This window comes from Delphinapterus leucas, chromosome 8, assembly GCF_059928025.1.
Source record: "Delphinapterus leucas isolate spDelLeu-1000000601 "Yukka" chromosome 8, BTC_Dleu_Yukka2, whole genome shotgun sequence".
Lineage (NCBI taxonomy): Eukaryota > Metazoa > Chordata > Mammalia > Artiodactyla > Monodontidae > Delphinapterus > Delphinapterus leucas.
The window spans coordinates 50627965-50647645 of record NC_143136.1 but is presented as its reverse complement, the minus strand read 5'-3'; the positions used below and the strand labels follow the sequence as shown (position 1 = coordinate 50647645).

Genomic DNA, 19681 nt, shown 5'->3' with positions numbered 1-19681 from the left:
TGCTAAGTAAAACACGTCAGATAAAGAAAGACAAATACTGTACATCACTTACATGTGGAATCTAAAAAAGCCAAAGTCATAGACCCAGAGATTAGAATAGTGATTACCAGGCAATGGTGGGGGTGGGGGAAATGGGAGATGTTGATCAAATGGTACAAACTTCCAGTTATAAGATGAATAAATTCTGGGGATCAAATGATTATAGTTAATAATGCTGTATTACATACTTGAAAGTTGCTAAGAGAGTAGATCTTAAATGTTCTCGCCACAAAAAGGAAGTAGTAATTATGTGACATGATGGAGGTGTTAGCTAATGCTCTGGTGGTAATCATTTTGCAATATATATATTTGCAATATATAAGTGTATCAAACCAATACTTTGTACACCTTAAACTTACATGTTATATGTCAACTATACCTCAATAAAGCTGGGGGGAAAAGACTTTATTAAATTAAAAAAACATTTTAGGGGAAACCTTCCCTTATGTACTCTTTTATAACTGCCTTGACAAATTTGAGATGGTTATACTTTTTTCAATTTAAGTTTTTCATAATTGTATTAGAAAGCAATAACTGCTTTTGTACCCTTTCTGATAGCCCACTTGAGGATGACTTTTGCGTTATTTGTTTTTTTTTGCGGTACGCGGCCCCCCACGGCCTCTCTCGCTGCGGAACACAGGCCCCCGACGCGCAGGCTCAGCAGCCATGGCTCACTGGCCCAGCAGCTCCGCGGCACGCGGGATCCTCCCGGACCGGGGCACGAACCCGCGTCCCCTGCATCGGCAGGCGGACTCCCAACCATTGCGCCACCAGGGAAGACCCTTTTGCGTTATTTATTTTTCACAATAGACTTTTCATGTCTTTGAATTCTTTTAGCTGGAGTAGGAAATGCAAACAAATCAACAAATGCATTTAGCCCTTGAAAGTTGGAGTCCAGCTGAGTAGTTACAATATCAATTCCATCATGAACAATTCCTTTTACCTAAAAAACTGCTAAAACTCAGAGGGTGGCAGTATTATTTCTCAACATAGGACCAACTGGAAAAGAAAATGTAGACCCCTTTTAAATATCTCTGAATGTTGGCAAGCCTGGGGAATTTTTTGATATGAGAAAAATATGCATTTGCTTTTAAGGCAACATATTGCCTATTATGTATTAATCAACTGACTTCAACAAAGACTATCTTATCTGTTGCTAAAAATCGACCAACAGCCACTAGAGTGCTATCTTTGCCAGTGCCAAAAAGATTTCCAAATCTTTTCAGCTAAAAAGCCAGCAAAGATCAAAAAGAGGTTTCACATGAGCTCTCTATGTGCCAATGAGATACAAGTGCCATTTTTAGCACATTATAATAATCCTGTTGTACAGCATTCTTTTCCAATGACCTGTAAAAGTTATATATTTGAGAGAGGTACTTATTTTCAGCGTAAGAAAGTATGAATTAGGAAAGGTACATTTAATAAGTTCAATGATCTATTGCTACAAGTTAATACACTTTTTTTCCATTCTATGGAGTTACAAATTCCTGGCCAATTAGCCATAATAGAGATGAAACTTGACTGCTACAGTGCAACTTGACAAAATGATTTATTACTCCTTAGTCACTGGAATAAATATGTGCTAACATTTACAGCTTTTCACTTATTTTGTTATGAACGCCTTCCACCAAATTAGAATATGTGCACTAGCATAATATTGTAGCCAGAGAAAGGAAGAGAGAGAGAAAGGAAAGAAGGAAGGAAGGAAAGAAGGGAGGGAAGGAGGGAGGGAGGGAGGGACGGAGGGAGGGACGGAAGCCCAGCCCACGTTGAATTCTAGTTAAGTGCAATTTATTTTATTTGCTAATGATATCACACTAATCTTCTAATGCATTCACATATCGATAATCACAGAAGAAGGGAGCCCCCATTAGGAATATCTCTCCAAGATGAAGCTGTGAGTAGGGCAGGTCACCACAGACTAGTTAAACTGTAATTTTAGTTTTATCATTCTGCCCCTAGTATCTGGCACATAGAAGGTAAAGAACATTTGTTGAACCGCTGCTAGGATATGATATAATACATTGTTTCTTTTAATTTTAGAATTATGTGGCATTGAGAAGGAAAATGGAGAGAGATGAAATAATAGTTACTGAGGTTTGGGATTCTGGAAAGATATATAATGCTCCAAGGAGGAGTAGAATTAAAGCTGGAAATTTGTTTCTTTAATTTCCTGACTCAAGCATTACTTTAAAAATGAAAACTCTTATCAAATTAATCTTTGAAAAATCAATTAAAACAGCTAAAACAGAAAACGAGAGACTCTCAGAAACCCGTTGTCCACAATAACCATTGTTGACAATACTGCACATTTGAAAAGTGCCACAGTATTCTTTCTCTTTTCTGATTCTCTTTAGAACTTAAGCTATTTAGAATTACACGAAGGGCTCTATTAATTTCAAGATTGAAAAGGTAAGGAAACAAACCCCTCTAATAAACTTCTCCCTCAGAAAATATGCTGTGAGGAGGAAAAGGCTGACGGCTAGACAAATGTTACAGAAATCCGCTGGTAAAGATGCCCTTTGCTTCACGTTGGGAGCAAGTAGTTATGTCAGAGCATGTGGTGAGCACCTCTACCTGGGTGTTCCGCCCAAGAACACAGGTACTCTCACGGTGTCCTCCTTCTCACACGCAGAGAGTTAAACTCATTATTTTAACAGGGTTCACCCTGTGTACACTTTTTTAGGAATCTCTACCTCAATGGTACAATGAGGTTAATACATGAAGCAAAGCAAAATTCCTATGATAGATTTACATAGGGTGGCCTGAGGGATTCATAAGCTGTTCTTGAAACACTACACCTATCTTCCAACTGTCACAGGCTGTATAGAATCAATATGCAGCCTGCTTTTCTAGAAGCCTGAATGGCTTAGGGCTGAAGAGAATATAGTTGGGTTGTGTGGTCTATCTTTCAGACGGGAGTCATGGTATTGGTCAACTTGCCAGCAACCCTTGGACTTGGGCTTGGATATGACAGGAATAGCAGAACTCACTAGAGAGGTCATCAGCTGCTTCCTCTAATCACTTTCTGGGTGCCGTGACCTCCAGTGGCAGAGGCATTTATTCTTCAAGGGTGTTTGGCTGCCTTGGAAGCCTGTGAACCTGGTCGGTCCTCACTGTGTGATCAGCTGCCAGGGGAATTAATTGCCAGTGCAATGTTGAGAATAGATGTGAAGTTATACCGATAGGATAACATTTCAAGGTCTGCTAATCCTTGTGTCTAGTGACATGAGAAGACCATCAAACCTGCTTGAGTATGGGAGGTATTTCTGCAAAGGGATAAGATTACAATTAAGTGTCTCAAAGCTCCTGCCTCTTTTATGAAGCACAGACTCTAGCTAGAAGTAAGTCACCAGAATAAAAGGATCATTTCTCTATTTCAGAACAGTGACTTCAGCAGTCACTCTGTAATTTCTTTGGTGGTCCTTCTTCTTTGCCCTTGGCATTTCACTTAATTTCCAAATTAAAAAAATCATTTTCCTATAACATGTAACACCTTTTTGATCTCCCACCAATGTTCCCATCCTTATGCCTATTTATCGATATATAAGAAGCTCAGATCCCTCATCTTTTCCCCCAAATACTCCAGACATGTGAATCGCCTCATTAGGAGAAATCACAGAAACCACTTCTTTGTATCACCAATGAGCTACGTCCATTCCAGGGGCTAGAAACCCCAACCTACCTGTAACTAATAATGCCCTCCTCCTCCACAAGAACAAAGGGAAAAATAACCACTTGTTCCCATCATGAAGCAATGAGTATCATCAGCAATGGAGTTCTATAGTATCTGTCTAGCCATCAGTCTTTTCCACCTCACAGCATATTTTCTGAGGGCTGTGCAGGGCTGGGGGGATGACTAAACTGAAAGGTGAAATGAACACGGACCCTGACCTTAAGGCATTCCCAGACTTGAAGAAGACACAGACACGTAACAAATACACAGTGATTCAGTAAGTACTATAATAAAGCTACCTAAAAGGTTCAAAAGAAACAGAGGATGATGTGCTAAGAAAAAGGGAGGTGACGATTTGCCAGCCAGAATATAAAAGAACATTCTATTTCCAGAGGTAGGAAACATGAGGAAAAGTACAGAGGCTTCCAATGAGCAACTGTTGAAACTGTTCTGGATGTTGCAATGATATCTGAAAATACAAGCTTTACCTCTGTTGTATGTAGTATATAAAAATCAGTATAAAGTAATAGAGTACAGAGCAGTCTTTAAAAAAAAAACTTTCACATTTAAGACAACATAACGACTTTCAAACCAGAGCTAGAATATAGACTGACACGAAGATGGCCCATTCTCACGAATGTAAATTGTGATGTTACACTATTCATAAAAACATGATGGAACTCTCAGAAGGCAATTTTATAAGCAAAACCAAATAGCCGAATAATATCAGAAAAACCACCACCATTAACTGAATGCCTATGTGGCAGGCCCCAATCTCATTGATTTATATACATAATCTCCTTTACTTTAATTCTCACAATAGTCCTTGAGGTAGGTATTATCCCTATTCTACACTTAGGGAAACAAACTCAGAAGAGACAAGCAAATCATCCCTAAGTGACAGAGTTGGATTCAAATCCCAGATTAATTTGATGACATGGCATCATACCTCACATCCACCCCCGAAATCCTACCAAGAACCAGTGAAAGCTCATTATGATTAAGACTTTATGACTATGTAACTACACGCATATATGCAGCAGCACTGCACAGCACAAAGAGCACTATACCAAGAATCATGAAGATAGTATTCTAATCCCATAGTCTTTTTCTAAGTAACTTGATTTAATTACTTAACCCTTGAGTAAGGTGAAGTAGACAATTTCTAAGGCTCTATCCAGCTGTAAAACACTAAAACGCTCCTTTATTACAATCACTGCTGCATAATGGGTTTTTCATTTAAGTATTAGCCATTATCTTAAAAATAAGGTCATCTTTCAAAAACGCAGAATCATTTAATCAGTCATGTTTACAGAGCTCCCTACACTAAGTCTAATGCTAGGCCAAGTGTTGAATATTCCAAAGTAGGATCTCACTTCAACAGCTGGGTTAGCTTTGGGACTTCCCTGGTGGCACAGTGGTTAAGAATCTGCCTGCCAATGCAGGGGACAGAGTTTCAAGCCCTGGTCCAGGAAGATCCCACATGACGCGGAGCAACTAAGCCCGTGTGCCACAACTACTGAGCCTGCACTCTAGAGCGTGTGTGCCTAGAACCTGTGCTCCACAACAGAAGAAGCCACCGCAATGAGAAGCCCGTGTACCACAATGAAGAGCTGCCCCCACTCGCCACAATTAGAGAAAGCCCGCACGCAGCAATGAAGACCCAACGCAGCCCCCCCCCAAAAAAAAACAGCTGGGTTAGCTTCTCACTGTTATTTACCCAGGGAATGTTTTTCAGTGTTTTGGGAAAGAGCACAATACAGTAGTACTAATGGGCTAGAAATCCAACAGCTGTAGATTTTAATCTCAGTGCTGTCACTCAATAATTCTGTGACACTGGAGCAAGGGATTTAAGGCTGTAAAAGTTTCCCATTCACTTATGAAAATTGAAAAAAATAATCCTTACTAAGTAATTTGGTTTAAGAGATTAAATAAGGGACATGAAAATGCCTAGTATCAAGAGTGGCACAATATAAGCACTGAGTAAGGGTTATTCTTCTGCTCCTTGAGCTGCAGTTAAATTAGTGCAAAGCAGCTTTAAACACTACTGGATTAAAAAAAAAGCCCACATTCATATCTGAGACAAAGTACTGATAAAAGTACAGTTCTGGGCCAGATTTAAATCTTGACCCTGCTACTTCCTTGCAGTGTGAGTCTGAACAGCTTACTTACCTTCCCTGAGTTTCTGTTTCCACATTGGTAATGAGGATAACCATCAAACACAGTTATTGTGAGAATGAAATGAGCAATAGAGAATTAAATTAGATAAAACTTACCTTATACCACAGTGTCTAGTACCTAATGAATTCTCAATAAACATTAGTTCTCATTATTACTCTAGCCAACATTTTCAGTTTGGACAAACCCCCTATTAACAGTCAAGGTCTTCAAAAAGAGTCATGTACCAAAATGTTCATTGCAGCTCTATTTACAATAGCCTGGAGATGGAAACAAGCTAAGTGTCCCTCATCGAATGAATGAATGAAGAAGATGTGGCACATATATACAATGGAATATTACTCAGCCATAAAAAGAAACGAAATTGAGCTATTTGTAATGAGGTGGATAGACCTAGAGTCTGTCATACAGAGTGAAGTAAGTCAGAAAGGGAAAGACAAATACTGTATGCTAACACATATATATGGAATTTAAGAAAAAAAAATGTCATGAAGAACCTAGGGGTAAGACAGGAATAAAGACACAGACCTACTAGAGAATGGACTTGAGGATATGGGGAGGGGGAAGGGTAAGCTGTGACAAAGCGAGAGAGAGGCATGGACATACACTACCAAACGTAAAATAGATAGCTAGCGGGAAGCAGCCGCATAGCACAGGGAGATCAGCTCGGTGCTTTGTGACCACCTAGAGGGGTGGGATAGGGAGAGTGGGAGGGAGGGAGACGCAAGAGGGAAGAGATATGGGAACATATGTATATGTATAACTGATTCACTTTGTTATAAGCAGAAACTAACACACCATTGTAAAGCAATTATACTCCAATAAAGATGTAAAAAAAAAAAAAAAGTCAAGGTCAAATTTTCTCTTCATTGCCGCCTCAAGTTCTGCCAGCTGGGCCTTGCTTCATGCTGCATACAAGGATCCTTGTACGTTTTGGCTGAAGGTAAGAACTAGGAATGAACTGAAGCTCAGCTTCAGCCTGGGAACTTGTACATTATCTGCTCCTCAACTTCAGCCTTTGCAAGGTTTAACAGTTGAATGCCTACTTCAGATTGCTTTCTGGCACCCACAGCTTGTGTATAATCAATGACTATGTGATTACATAGGTTATGGTCATACCTAATTAGTATGGCATCTTGATTTATAATTAATCATTGAATATTCACTTTCAAATAAACATTTTAGATGTAACTTGGGAGTGAAAATCTCCCTATGTGCTTTACATGTTGAATTCTATCCACCAGTTTAAGTGTGAATGTGCCTTTAGAATGCAAGTATTTCTTACATGATGCTTGCTGTAAAGATTCTCCTTCTACTGCAGGGAAGATGCTGAAATTGGTGTGCATACAAGCAACTAAAAATGATATGCAACTTGAAATTCAGAAGCAATATTTTTATCTTGAGAGCCAGTCACATCACTCCAGTGCCAGATTTCTAGAACCAACATTTACTGACAATTGTTTTCTCAAGCAAATGTGTGATGCAGTAAATCCCTGCAAAAACATTAGAAAAAAAATAAACAAGGACAACATATCTTAGGTTTCTGAAAACTTTATCCAATTGTGCATAAAGTTTCAGTTTGTGAGAATACTTTAATAAAACTATCATCACCAGTGACCCCCAAAACTTTAAATCCAGGAGTTAAAGAGGAAATACCTTTGAACTTACTAATGGAGAAAAAGCAAATGATTTGATAGAAACTTCATCATGAGTTGGTCTCTGCTCTACACTTGAAAGTAACTACTTAATACCTTAAATAAGTAGTTTAACATGAGTGTGGGAGCAATTGAGCAGTTGAAAAAAGTGAGAAATTAATGATTCTGAACTACACTAAAAATTTAAAATATAATTGATGTAATAAAATTATAATTTTTGAATAAAATTAATTCATGTATTTTAGAACTTGTATACTATGATGGTACTTTTCAACTTAGGCCTTGGCCAAATATTAATTTCAAGAATCAACCACTGAGCATTTGGTCAATATGTGCACTATAAATGTGACTCAGCCATATACCACAGTTAAGACATGGCAGTCAGCAAGGCTGCATACCCTATCTCCAGCTCACCCACTTTCCAAGTTTGTGAACCTCATGTAAGAGGTTGACCAGAACCTACATCAAGACTTGTCCATCCATCTTACTTCCGAAGAGAAAGAAGTAGAAAGCTAAGGGTCAAGTGGGTGCACTTAATCAGAAATGAGATATGGCCCTCTATGGCTACGATCCTGACTTTAGATTGCTAATTTATCTTATTTTGTTATTTTCAGGTCAAAATGAAATGAAAACTTTTCTTGGAAATGAAACATTTCAGTTAGGCATGCTTGAAATGTTAACTACAGCAACGTGTATGGAAAGTTTGGTTCATACAAGGAAGAATGCAATTTTAATACATTTAAAGCAACTTTCCACTCTGAAAATAACACCAGAGCAGAGTCGATAAATATTTTTCCTTTTCATTCAACAGGACCAAATAACTCAAAAATCATTTCTCATTAAAGATTAAAACATTTAAAATTTCAAACCGATTCTTTTCCCCAAAGTCAGAAGTCATGGTATACCTTTAGAAAAAGAGGGCAAGTTGTCTATTTGGAAATTCAGGCCAAGACCATCAAATGAAATGATGCTTCATGCTCAAGTGGCTATAAAAGAGATGAAGAACAGATATAAGGAGTTACACTACTTTAAGGATTATTCATTCACAAGTCTTTACAAATAGCACAGCTGAAATCTCCTAAAGGTAAGTCACTGTAATAGAAGGGTGGGCATGATTTCATATAAATTAACTGGAATATTAAGGTTCACTGCCTTACAGAACTTGGGCTTGGTTTAGAAAACCTGATGGTGTGTAATAGACCTTACCATTCTCAGATCAATGCCACAGCACCAGTGAATTCAGTTCATTTCCTTCTTTACAACCAACCTACCTTGACTGGATCTGTGAACTCTTAATATACAATCAAAGAACAAAGGAAGACAGGCAAACCAGAAAAAGGAAAAGCGCTAGCTAGCCAAATGAGGCTCTGTCAAGTGCTCCTTCTGACAGAAATGCTAATTTGTGTACTTCTACTTCTCATATATGCCAAGTTTGTTTTTGTCTTCTGGGCCTTTACCTTCACTGTTCTATTTCTGGTTCCTTCTCATCCTTCATGTTTCTCTTACAGAGGCCTTCCCAGATGACACTTTCTAAAGTACTGCCCCCAAGCAACTCTCTCTTCCACTCCTCAGTTCATCATCCTGGATATTTCCCCATCACTATCAGAAGTTTGCTCCTTTACTGTCTACCATCATTAAAATGTGAACTTTAGTGTAAAGGGGAACCTTCTTTATTTTGCTCACCCTTATACCCAAGCATCTGTAAGTATTTGCTGAATCAATGAATGAACGGAAAAGAAGAAAATGATTAGTAAGAGTGACAATGACTATAACTTGAAGATCCAGAATGGCAGTCATGGGAAGCACGTGTGTCAAGTTCCATGGTTACCTCTGGAAAAGAGGATGGAAAAATTAAGAGATAAGCTGGAGAAACAAAAGGCATGAGAGTCTAGCAGAAAGGAAGGAACAACTCATTTTTAACTCCTGAGGTACTGTTTTAATAACTGGGGAAACACAAAGACTTGGTAGGGGTATTGCTAGCTTAAACTAAATTGATCTCACCCAGCCAACACTTGCACAACTGCATCTCACAGCTATCAGCACAGCACTGTGCCAATTATAACCCATAAAGCCAGGCTCTTGAGTTTTTTTTCTGGACCCAACCTTCTCTTGCCTCTAAGTTCCCAACTGTCTTTTCTCCTGAATAGATACCAGAGCCCTAGTCCTATGGCAGTGAACTTCTAATATTTTCCTATCGGGGGCGCGGGCGAGGGGGGGTAGTTTAAGAAACTGGCAACACTGGCACAACAGAATAAATAGCCGACTAAATTATGGCTTAAAACAGTACAAAGTTCACTCTAAGCTCCTGGAAGGCAGGGGGGCAAGATCTTACACATCTTTTTCATCTCCAACAGTTCAGACATCTGCTCTCAAACTGAACAGAGGACACTTTGTGACCAGAGATCCTGCATTAGTTCAATCTATTAAATAGGTAATGATTACAGTAAATAAAGATGGATTAATGACCGGTAGGGCAGTGATTTCCTTTCTTAATTACATTTAAAATAACATATTGTATAGATTTCTATTTCCTCTGTATATTTAATAGCAAAAAAGCCACTTTACCTAGGTTCCAAAACATTTTGTAAAATGGGAAAACTTTCCAGAAAATGAAGTCTGGGCTGGAATGAGTAATACAAATGTAATTTTAGCAAGCACATTAAAATATAAAGAGTTTTAAAAATTAACTTTAGAGGGTGTTATTTTACCTGGCTATTTTATTGCTAATTTAAAAGGTTAGTATTAATTACATCAATTTAAGGGGAAAATATTTTTTTCTTTTTTGAAAATTAGGTATACCAGGCTATTAGTACGAAAGGCAAGGAAAGCCTTACAACTTTTTACTTTCTGATTGGTAGATGTTTTTACTTGAGAAAGATAAAGTTTTCAAAATGACATCTCTGAGAAATGACGTTAAAATTGGTATATAGTTTCCTACATACAGTATCTAAACACACAAAGAGCAGCTTTTGGAATTAGCTTATTATGTCATTTACAACACCTATTTAATAGTATAAATTTACAATTAAGGAATTAGAGTTTGGTATAATTTCAATCTACTCTGTAGTTCATATATTTAAACTGGACATCTTTTCAGTCTTTAACAGGTATATACCCTTTTTATATCAATGCTGTTCTTAACTTGGATTTGGAAATAAACGTTTTCTACCTCTAAAAGTCAATTAAAATTCAGTAATCAAAGTAGCTGTATACTAACTTTAATTACTATGCACTGTTAGTATATTTTAATAGTCATATCACTATACTCAACATTGTATGGGGGTGTTTTCAATCCTAAATACATGCACTAAAAAATCTTATACATGCAAATGTGTTCAATTAGTATTTTAAGAGAAAATCTTTTGACCACTCCACTTGAAAACAACAAAAAGAATGAAAATGAATAATTCACTAAATAAAAACCAGTAAACATAAAAAAAGATATTCCACTTTACTAATAAGCAAATGTATGCAAATTAAAACAAGATTTATGTTTCATTTTTTAAGGAGGAAAAGATGCATCAACAATAGTAAAATTGGTATATAGTTTACTTATAGGAGGAAATTATCCTCACACAATTGCAGGACTAAAACTGATACAATCTTATTGGAGGGAAATTTAATAGGTATCAAAGTTTAAAATGTATATACCCTTCCACCAAGCAATTTTACCGGTGAGAAATTATCCTAAGGAGATAACAGTCCAAGTTCACTAAGATACAATATATTTGTAATACAAGAATACTTCATTTTATTGCGCTTCGCTGTACTACACTTCACAAATACTGCGTTTTTTGTATATTGAATGCTGGTAGCAACCCTGCATTATCAGATGATGGTTAGCATTATTTTAGCAATGAAACATTTTAAATTTAGGTATGTACATTTTTTAAGACATAATACTATTTCACAGTTAACGTACTACAGTGCAGGGTAAACATAACTTTTATATGTACCGGGAAACCAAAAAATTCGTGTGACTTGCTTTATTGTGGTATGCACTTTTATTGTAGTGGTCTGGAACTGAATCCACAATATCTCCAAGGTACGCCTGTAGTGAAAAAGAAGAAATCTGTCTAAATGTTCATCCAGATGAATCTTTTAAACTAGTTATGGTATATATGAAGGCTTTAAAAAGAATATAAATATCAAAGACCCTTTTCTACTTGAGTGAAATAAGTAGATTACAGGCAAGCATACATGGTATGATGACATCACTGTTGAGAAAATAAAAGCAGTATGTTGTAGTATAAATTCAGAAGAAAATAAGAAAGTTAAGAAAAACAAGATGTTAAAAATAGTAGTCAATTTACTTTTAACTTTATTTTAAAAAATGTTAAATTTATTTATTTTTTGGAGGTAGAAAGACTCTGCAAAAAGCAATCACACAGGACACCAGTCAGTCAGTCAGTTTGAATATATGAGAAAAAACTGGGGCAAGGTAAACTTCACACGACTATAAAAGAGCAATTTTTTTCTTGGCCCGAAGAGGGGTAAATTATGTCTTATGTACATCCTTATACCCTTCAACATATCACCCCAGTCAAAGTGTATATACTTAAATGCCTACTGTACCTCCTAGGATATCATTATCGACAAGTTATTACCACTCTAGGATCCTAATATTTCAAAGCAAACAGCACTTAATCTTAGTTTCAACTGTTACCTGTGTATTTACGCTATTTCAAGTTTAAAATATTCCATTTAAAAATTCCTTCCCTTTTAGAAAATCCTCATGGAACCACTGGAAATTTTCAACAGATAGTGACAACTATTCCCTGCTTTAAATACAGACTGGAGAAATCATACACAAAATAGAAATATGATAATCTTGTGGCACTTCAATTTCATCCCAGTATCTGAACAACAAAAAATTGTAACTAAGTTCACAGGAGCTTTCTTTTATCTTAACATGAGTTACCAGGGTGGATACATAAGAAGCTGTGAACAACAGAGGCTCTATAAGATATCCAGATACACAGCTGTTGAGAAACAGTCTTTACAATGCCAATCAAAGAGCAAAACATCTGGTTAGTTTTCAAACTAAATGAGCTGCTCTGCCCTCCGTGACAACTGCCAAGCAATAGGCCCTTTATGTCTTTCCCATTCATTACTGACTGATGCAGTAGTTCTCAACATTTTCACTAGTTCTATGATCATTCCATTTTTTCCCCCAATCTTTCAAATGTATCTGTCCGCTTGCTCACAGATAAAATTAGCAAGTTGATGGCACACAAGATTCATTTTTAGCTCTTAATTTAAAAAAAATGTTATGGAGGGACTTCCCTGGCGGTCCAGTGGTTGGGACTCCACACTTCCACTGCAGGGGGCGCGGGTTTGATCCCTGGTCAGAGAACTAAGATCTGGGGAGCGCACCCGCCCCCCCTCAAAAAAGCTATGGAATTTTATTTTCTAATTTTAATATTTTTTCTAGTGGAATGTTTTTCAAAACATTTAAACAAATCTTATAATAGGTGACCTGGTATCAACATGCTACTTAGACATTCCTAGAATAAATTAAAGTTTACTTTAAACTAAGTTTAAATGAAAACTTTCATATTACTGAGTAAATTTCTGAGGATCCCAAATTAAAGAAATCATTCAAAATGTGATACAGTCTAGTGTTTATTTTACGTTATGGCAGGTACACTTGAATTTCAAAAATTTAAAACATATAAAAAGTGGTTAGGGACTAACATTTGTATCAACAGTTGATAAATGTCTAAGATTGTTTATTATACAGCAGGGTTCAATGGTAGTGCTAATGCCAACAGGGCACCATGGAAATTAGTCTAAAAATTATCATTAGGCTTTATACAAGCAACAACATTTGCTGCTGTTTTAGAATTTTGGGACACAGCCTGCTTCTAATGCTAAGCAGTCCTTTAACATTTTTAATGTTATACAGTGTTATAGTAATTAGTTTGGCAAATGTTTCAAAATAAAGTAGAAATGTATTCATAACATCACAGAAATGCACATCCAGTTTTGTTTTCAATAAGAACCATAATAGGTACAGGTCAGAACTCTTCCCTATATGAAATAATTTACACACAGATGAATGCTATAATATCACTATCTAAAATAATCACTAAATACAATTCTTTTTCAGAAATAAACAAGCAAAGGTTTTTTTTTCATATCAAATATCAAAAACATAGAGAATGCATGTTTTTCAAACAAATGATACTCTAAAATTATTGAAATAATTTCAGTGAATGTGCAACCTAAATCAACCAAGTATACTGAAGTACAACGATATTAAGAAACCAATGATCAGAAAACACAACTGTATGAAAGAAATTTATAATCCACGAAACTGTTTCTCAGGCCTTAAGGTAAAATAGTTCCACAGTTTACAGGTAAAACCGAGGCAACAAAAATGCGTGCTTGTCTTCAATAAGTAGGTATTTTATGCAGAAGATGTAACACTTTGCTTGTAGACAGCATGGTATGCATTTCTCAGCAAGACATAAGGAAAACAAGATTCCAAAAGATCCATTGTCAGGAATGGGGATTCCTGCACAATCTGAAAAATCCCAAAAATGCATCAATTCAACTTATTTATAATGGCAACATTTACTGACAACTAGTAAAGCACAATTTTATATTGCCGTTATTGGGAACAGACATAAGTTTTCCTTTCACTTTAAAATCTGAAATGCGAATGTGCCACAGTATATGCTATCAAAACATTTTAAATCACTACTTTTCAACTGAATCAATTAATCAACAGGAAATACTGAGCACTTGCATTGCCCTCAACAATATATCACATTTAAAATGTGGTCCATATCATCAAGTCTAACTGGAACCCAACATTAAGCTAAAAAGCCAAATCAAACATGAGACCATCTATGATTAAGGGGAAAGCTGTTAAGTTCCAGAGAGTTCAAAAGAGTAGAAAAGTTAACATAGGCCAAAGTAATCAAGAAAGTCTATCTGAAAAAAGATTCGAGCTACGAGGTATGCCGAATCATTATTAGGATAGACACAGACCTCTGCAGATAAAGGAAATTATTCTAAGTGAGGAAAGAATCACATGGTAGAAACAAGCACAGGTGGTTTCATGCCAGTAAAGAGAAGGAACTGACGAGGCACAGAAAATTACAGGAAATGTTATTAGATGGGTGGGATGAAGTCAAAAATCAGAAAATTCGGAAAAGAGTTCAAACTGATACACTAGGAAAATATAAAGCCTGAGTGTTTCCCAATAGGTTGAAAAACTATTCATAAAAGAATACTCTACAGGTAATGGTGATCTTTTATTCTGTTGTTTTCTGATGTGATTACCATATGGTAAAGTACAAGCGATATCAGTCTATTTAGCAATTATTAGAAAATGTGTGGCTTGGGTGGAGTGAATATAAATGGTCAAAAAAATACATCACTGTTATAAAGCAGAAACTAACACACCATTGTAAAGCAATTATACTCCAATAAAGATGTTTAAAAAAAAATACATCAGCTCTTATTATAATTTAATGACTGAAGTATCAAGAAAAGACTATCAGGAAAGACTGGAACTTTTTTGTTGTTAGCAAAAATTAAAATAAGACTTACCATATCTAGCAGTAAATAAACAGATTCTCTGTTTCTTGTTGTTGTTTTATCTGTCTCCTGGCCAATTTTCAGTAGACTGGAGGATGCAAGCTTAAAAGTGTACATACATTTTAAATAAATTTTTTAAAATAAATGTTCACCACTTATTTTCAGTATGCTTCAACTTGCAACACATTTCAATCATAAGGTGAGCTTAGGCTCTTTACATTCAAGCAACAATTTAAGAGCTATTAAGGTATAAACAGATACAAAGGTAATAAATGTAATCAAATATTCTTATTGGTTTTTAAAACTGATTTTTTTCAGAACAAGTCTTTTTTAAAAAAACGATTTAAATTGCTTTTTCTCTTCCCAGTAACTGTATTAACTATATTTCTTAATTCCCAAATAAGAAGAAAATTTCACATTGAGTTTGAGTTAATAGGACCACAATGAGATTAAGACATTAAGTCTTAAATAAAGGAAATAAAGAAAATGAAAACAAAAATTTTAACTCTTAATACCGTTTTCTTTGAAATAGATGTTATTTTGTCCTCAAGTTAGTTTGCTACTACGTTTACTTTAAAAATAAAAAAAAAAATTTTTTAAAGCTAACAGGATTTATAACTTAAAAAGAAGCAAATATTCTAGTGTTCTTTATACCACACTGCATCTTTCTTTTAATTAAAATATGAAAAAGGTTAAGTTGATAAAGGGAAGGAAGAGCTACACTACCATAGAAACTAAAAGCTATACTTCATGAGGCTAGAGTTAGCACTACTACCCTCTTTTGGCAGTGAATAGTATTCTTACTTTTGAGTTTGATTCCATTAACAGTCTTTCTCCAAATAAATAGAAATAAGTAAAATACATCCTTTTAGAGGGATACATTCATCTTTTGCCTCAAGTTTTCTTTGTTTTGTTTTTTCCTCTTTCAAACTCTAGGCAAAATTCTAGGGCAGTCCAAACATCAGCTTAGAAAAAAAAGTCACATTGCAGAGCTCTAGAAATGAGAAGACTTCTAAGTCAAAGGAAAAAATGCTAAACTAACTGCTCCTTGACTTCAATGCCCTGTCTTTACTTATTCCTTATTCCAAAAATTAATTAATTAAGAGAATTTACTTTGTTACACTTCATAGTTACGATTTTTAATTTTCTCTAAAAATTGTCATGAGTTTTGTTTGATTATACACACCGCCAGAAATTCTTTAAGCCGATCTTCAATGCTTCCCTTGTGAATCGTAAACAAAGCTGCAGCGATCTGGTTGATGGCTTTGGCCAAGCAGTGTATGTTGTTGCAGTGCCCTGAGAAAGCGCAAACAGGGTTTGTGGTTTCTGTGTGACCCCAAAATATCAAATCTTTAATGACTTCATAATCTACATAAATAGTGGCATGATTAAAAACAGAGCTGAAGCATCATAACCTGCTTTGCTTGCTCTCCCTTCACTTTCATGAGAACTAGTGCTTTTAAGAACAGTGTAGAAGAGAACAACAAATAATTATATCTATATTAAACAGGCACATTTTCAAAAACCCCTAAAAGAAACCATGTATCAGTTTTATATTGTCTTGGAAACTTAAAAAATAAGTGCTTAGCTGCTTTACAAATATTTCCTCATTCAATCCTTAAAATAATCCTAAGAGTTGGATACTCCCTTCACCATCCCCTGCCACACACACATTCAGGCACCCGCAGGCTCACATATACACATTTCATATGTGTATACGAAACTGGGGCTTAGAAAAAGAAAAACTGACTATCCAAGGTTATACAACTAGTAAGTGGCAGAACTTAACCCACTTTTTATTATAAAAAAAAATCAATTACTTGAAAAGTACCTACTATGTCAAAACTCATAACTTTTCCAGTGCCAAAACAATTTTAAACCACTATTACCTTCTATAGCAGGGCTATACTGAGACATCACGTTACTGGCCAGTGTTGGCAAAGAAACTGCCACAAAGACCATGAGGAGGCAGGCAATTTTATATTCTTCTTCTGGACTTATGTTTTCTAAGGGATAAAAATTAAAAATAAAGTCAAGGTATTTCTGTCAAGATTAGTTAAGAGTTGATCATCTAAACCAGAAAAAGCATATTTTAATTCTTGTGTATTTTACTGAGTCTCTATAGAACTGATTACAATTTTGTTACAAGACATACAGAATGAATAGAAATAAAACACATTACTATTGGCTATTATCAAGTCCTTAGGCATATTTCAAGGACCTCTAATAAAACAATAAAGCAAAAAAAATATTTTTTAAACTGTAAGATTTAAAAATATTAGTCCTGTAACTAAATACAGTTTTAGCTACAAGACTAAAAATATGTTTAGAATTACTGGAATCCTAAAATTTCCTAATTGAAAACTAATAATAAATTACTTTATAGGAAAATTCTATGTTTCAGTATAGAAAGTTACGTCATAACTTACTCTGCAAAATCATCCAGAAAACTCTTAAGTTTTTTTCTAAAATAGATATAAGTGAAATGTACTATTAAAAAGAGATGAATGTGGAAAGTAGACTGGATTTCTAACTTCTCCATTTTAGAAGACAGGAGAAACCAGTCATAAATGAATACAACTAGTATTGTCCTAAGGTTTTAAATATTTATTGTAAAATAATTTATCTAAAATATTTATTGTATCCATATACTAAAACTGTGGGTTATCTAGGTACTTCACTTATCGGGTACCTGGGAACTTCTAGTCACCTTACTATTTATCAACACATATAACTAAGAATTGAACATAAGAAAAGAGCCAGAATATATTTTAAAAATCTGGCTGGTCATGACTATTCACAACAGCTAAAACATGGAAACAACCTAAATGTCCATCGACAGATAATACATAAAGAAGATGTGGTACATATATACAATGGAATACTACTCAGCCATAAAAAAGAATGAAATAATGCCACTTGCAGCAACACGGGTGTAACTAGAGGTTATTAAACTAAGTGAAGTCAGTCAGGAAGAGAAAGATAAATACCTTATGATATCATTTATATGTGGAATCTAAAATATGGCACAAATCAACCTATCCACAAAACAGAAATAGACTCACAGACATAGAAAACAGACTTCTGGTTGCCAAGGGGGAGGTGGGTGGAGGAGGGAAGGACTGGGAGTGTGGGATTAGCAGATGTGAACTATTATATACAGGATGGATGAACAACAAGGTCCTACTGTATAACACAGGGAACTATATTCAATGTCCTGTGATAAACCATATGGAAAAGAATATAAAAAAAAGAATGTCTGTATGTGTATAACTGAGTCATTTTGCTGTACAGCAGAGATTGGCACAACACTATAAATCAACTATATTTCAGGGGAAAAAAAATCTGGCTGATTATGAAAAATATAGCTGTGGCAAATCAAGTAAATATAGTAATTATCCATGTAACTATAATTAACATACTGCACGAATGATGAAACAAAAGTAATGTCAAATCAAAAAAGAACTGATGAACTCAGTCAAACACCATGTTACATCCAAGGAAGTAGGGGAAGGTATTTTAGTGCCAGAAGCAGATGAAATGTTTTTACTTTGTAGAAAAATCTAGAAATATCTAGAGAATTCTGTGTACCACATTTCAAAGGGCTGATTTTAAAATATTCTGAACGTTTAATATTACATAATAATGCACAGACTCTTTATGGTAAGTAGCTCTAGTCCAATTAATATAGGACACCCTTTTCTATTTTTCTATACATTTTATCTATTTGTTTGTTTGGCTGCACAGCAGCTTGCGGGATCTTAGTTTCCCAAGCAGGGATTGAACCCTGGCCCTGGCAGTGAAACAGCTGAGTCCTAACCACTAGACTGCCAGGGAATTCCCAAGACACCCTTTTCTAGATAACAATGCTTCTATCTATTAGACCATCTCCATCAGCACACAAATGCTATTATTTCCCCATGTGAAAAATATCCTTCTCTTGATTTTACTCTTGCCTCCTGCTACTATAATTTTACTTCTTTGCTCCCCTTTTTACAGTAAAACTCTGTGAGAGAGTTGTTTTATACTCATTATCTCTAATTTGTTTTCTCCTAAGCCGTCTTTAATGAGCCTTTTGCCTCTAAGACTTCACTGACATTGCTCTTGTCACACGTATTAATTCTACATAGCTGATCATTCCCTTTCCACTCTCCTCGAAGCGATTCTTTCCTGGTTTTTCTTCTCCTTCACAGATCCTTCCTTCTCAAATTTATCTTTTAGTAGTTCTTCCTCTTCTCCCTGAACTCAAACTTGAGAGTGTACCAGGACTCAGACTCTGATCCTCTTCATTTCTGCACACTAAATGGGCTTAATAACCTCATACAGTCTTATGACTTAAATATCTAATCTGTATGTACAACAAACAAAAAAAACCCTTGATATAAAGCAGGCAGTTGAACAAATAGATAAGTATCACAGCTATATCTGTGTTGTCCTGGTTATTTACTAAGACTACTACATAATTACTAGTGCATTTTACCTGATTTTTGTGAGGAAAGAGCTACCACCAAGGCAGGATCAATCTCACACGGTAATCCAGCAGCTGATGACAATTCATATACATTCATTGCAACCTAAAAAA

General features: G+C 35.6%; 1 protein-coding gene across 5 annotated transcripts in view; it reads right to left on the bottom strand.

Annotated features, from left to right (window-relative positions):
* Positions 1–11079: 11079 nt before the first annotated feature.
* The window catches only part of NCKAP1 (NCK associated protein 1), a 100842-nt gene continuing 92240 nt past the window's right edge, over positions 11080–19681 (bottom strand). For 3 of the 5 annotated variants that reach the window (XM_089916593.1, XM_089916595.1, XM_089916596.1), the window contains 5 exons: positions 19580–19673; positions 16989–17105; positions 16286–16425; positions 15112–15201; positions 13156–14077 (listed from right to left, as the gene is read on the bottom strand). In XM_089916593.1, coding sequence (XP_089772719.1) covers positions 13961–14077; positions 15112–15201; positions 16286–16425; positions 16989–17105; positions 19580–19673 — 558 coding nt within the window. In that variant the 3' untranslated portion in view covers positions 13156–13960. Of the gene's footprint in view, positions 11600–13155; positions 14078–15111; positions 15202–16285; positions 16426–16988; positions 17106–19579; positions 19674–19681 lie in introns of those variants that run through there. The other 2 variants (XM_089916594.1, XM_022567202.3) reach the window with 2 other exon arrangements.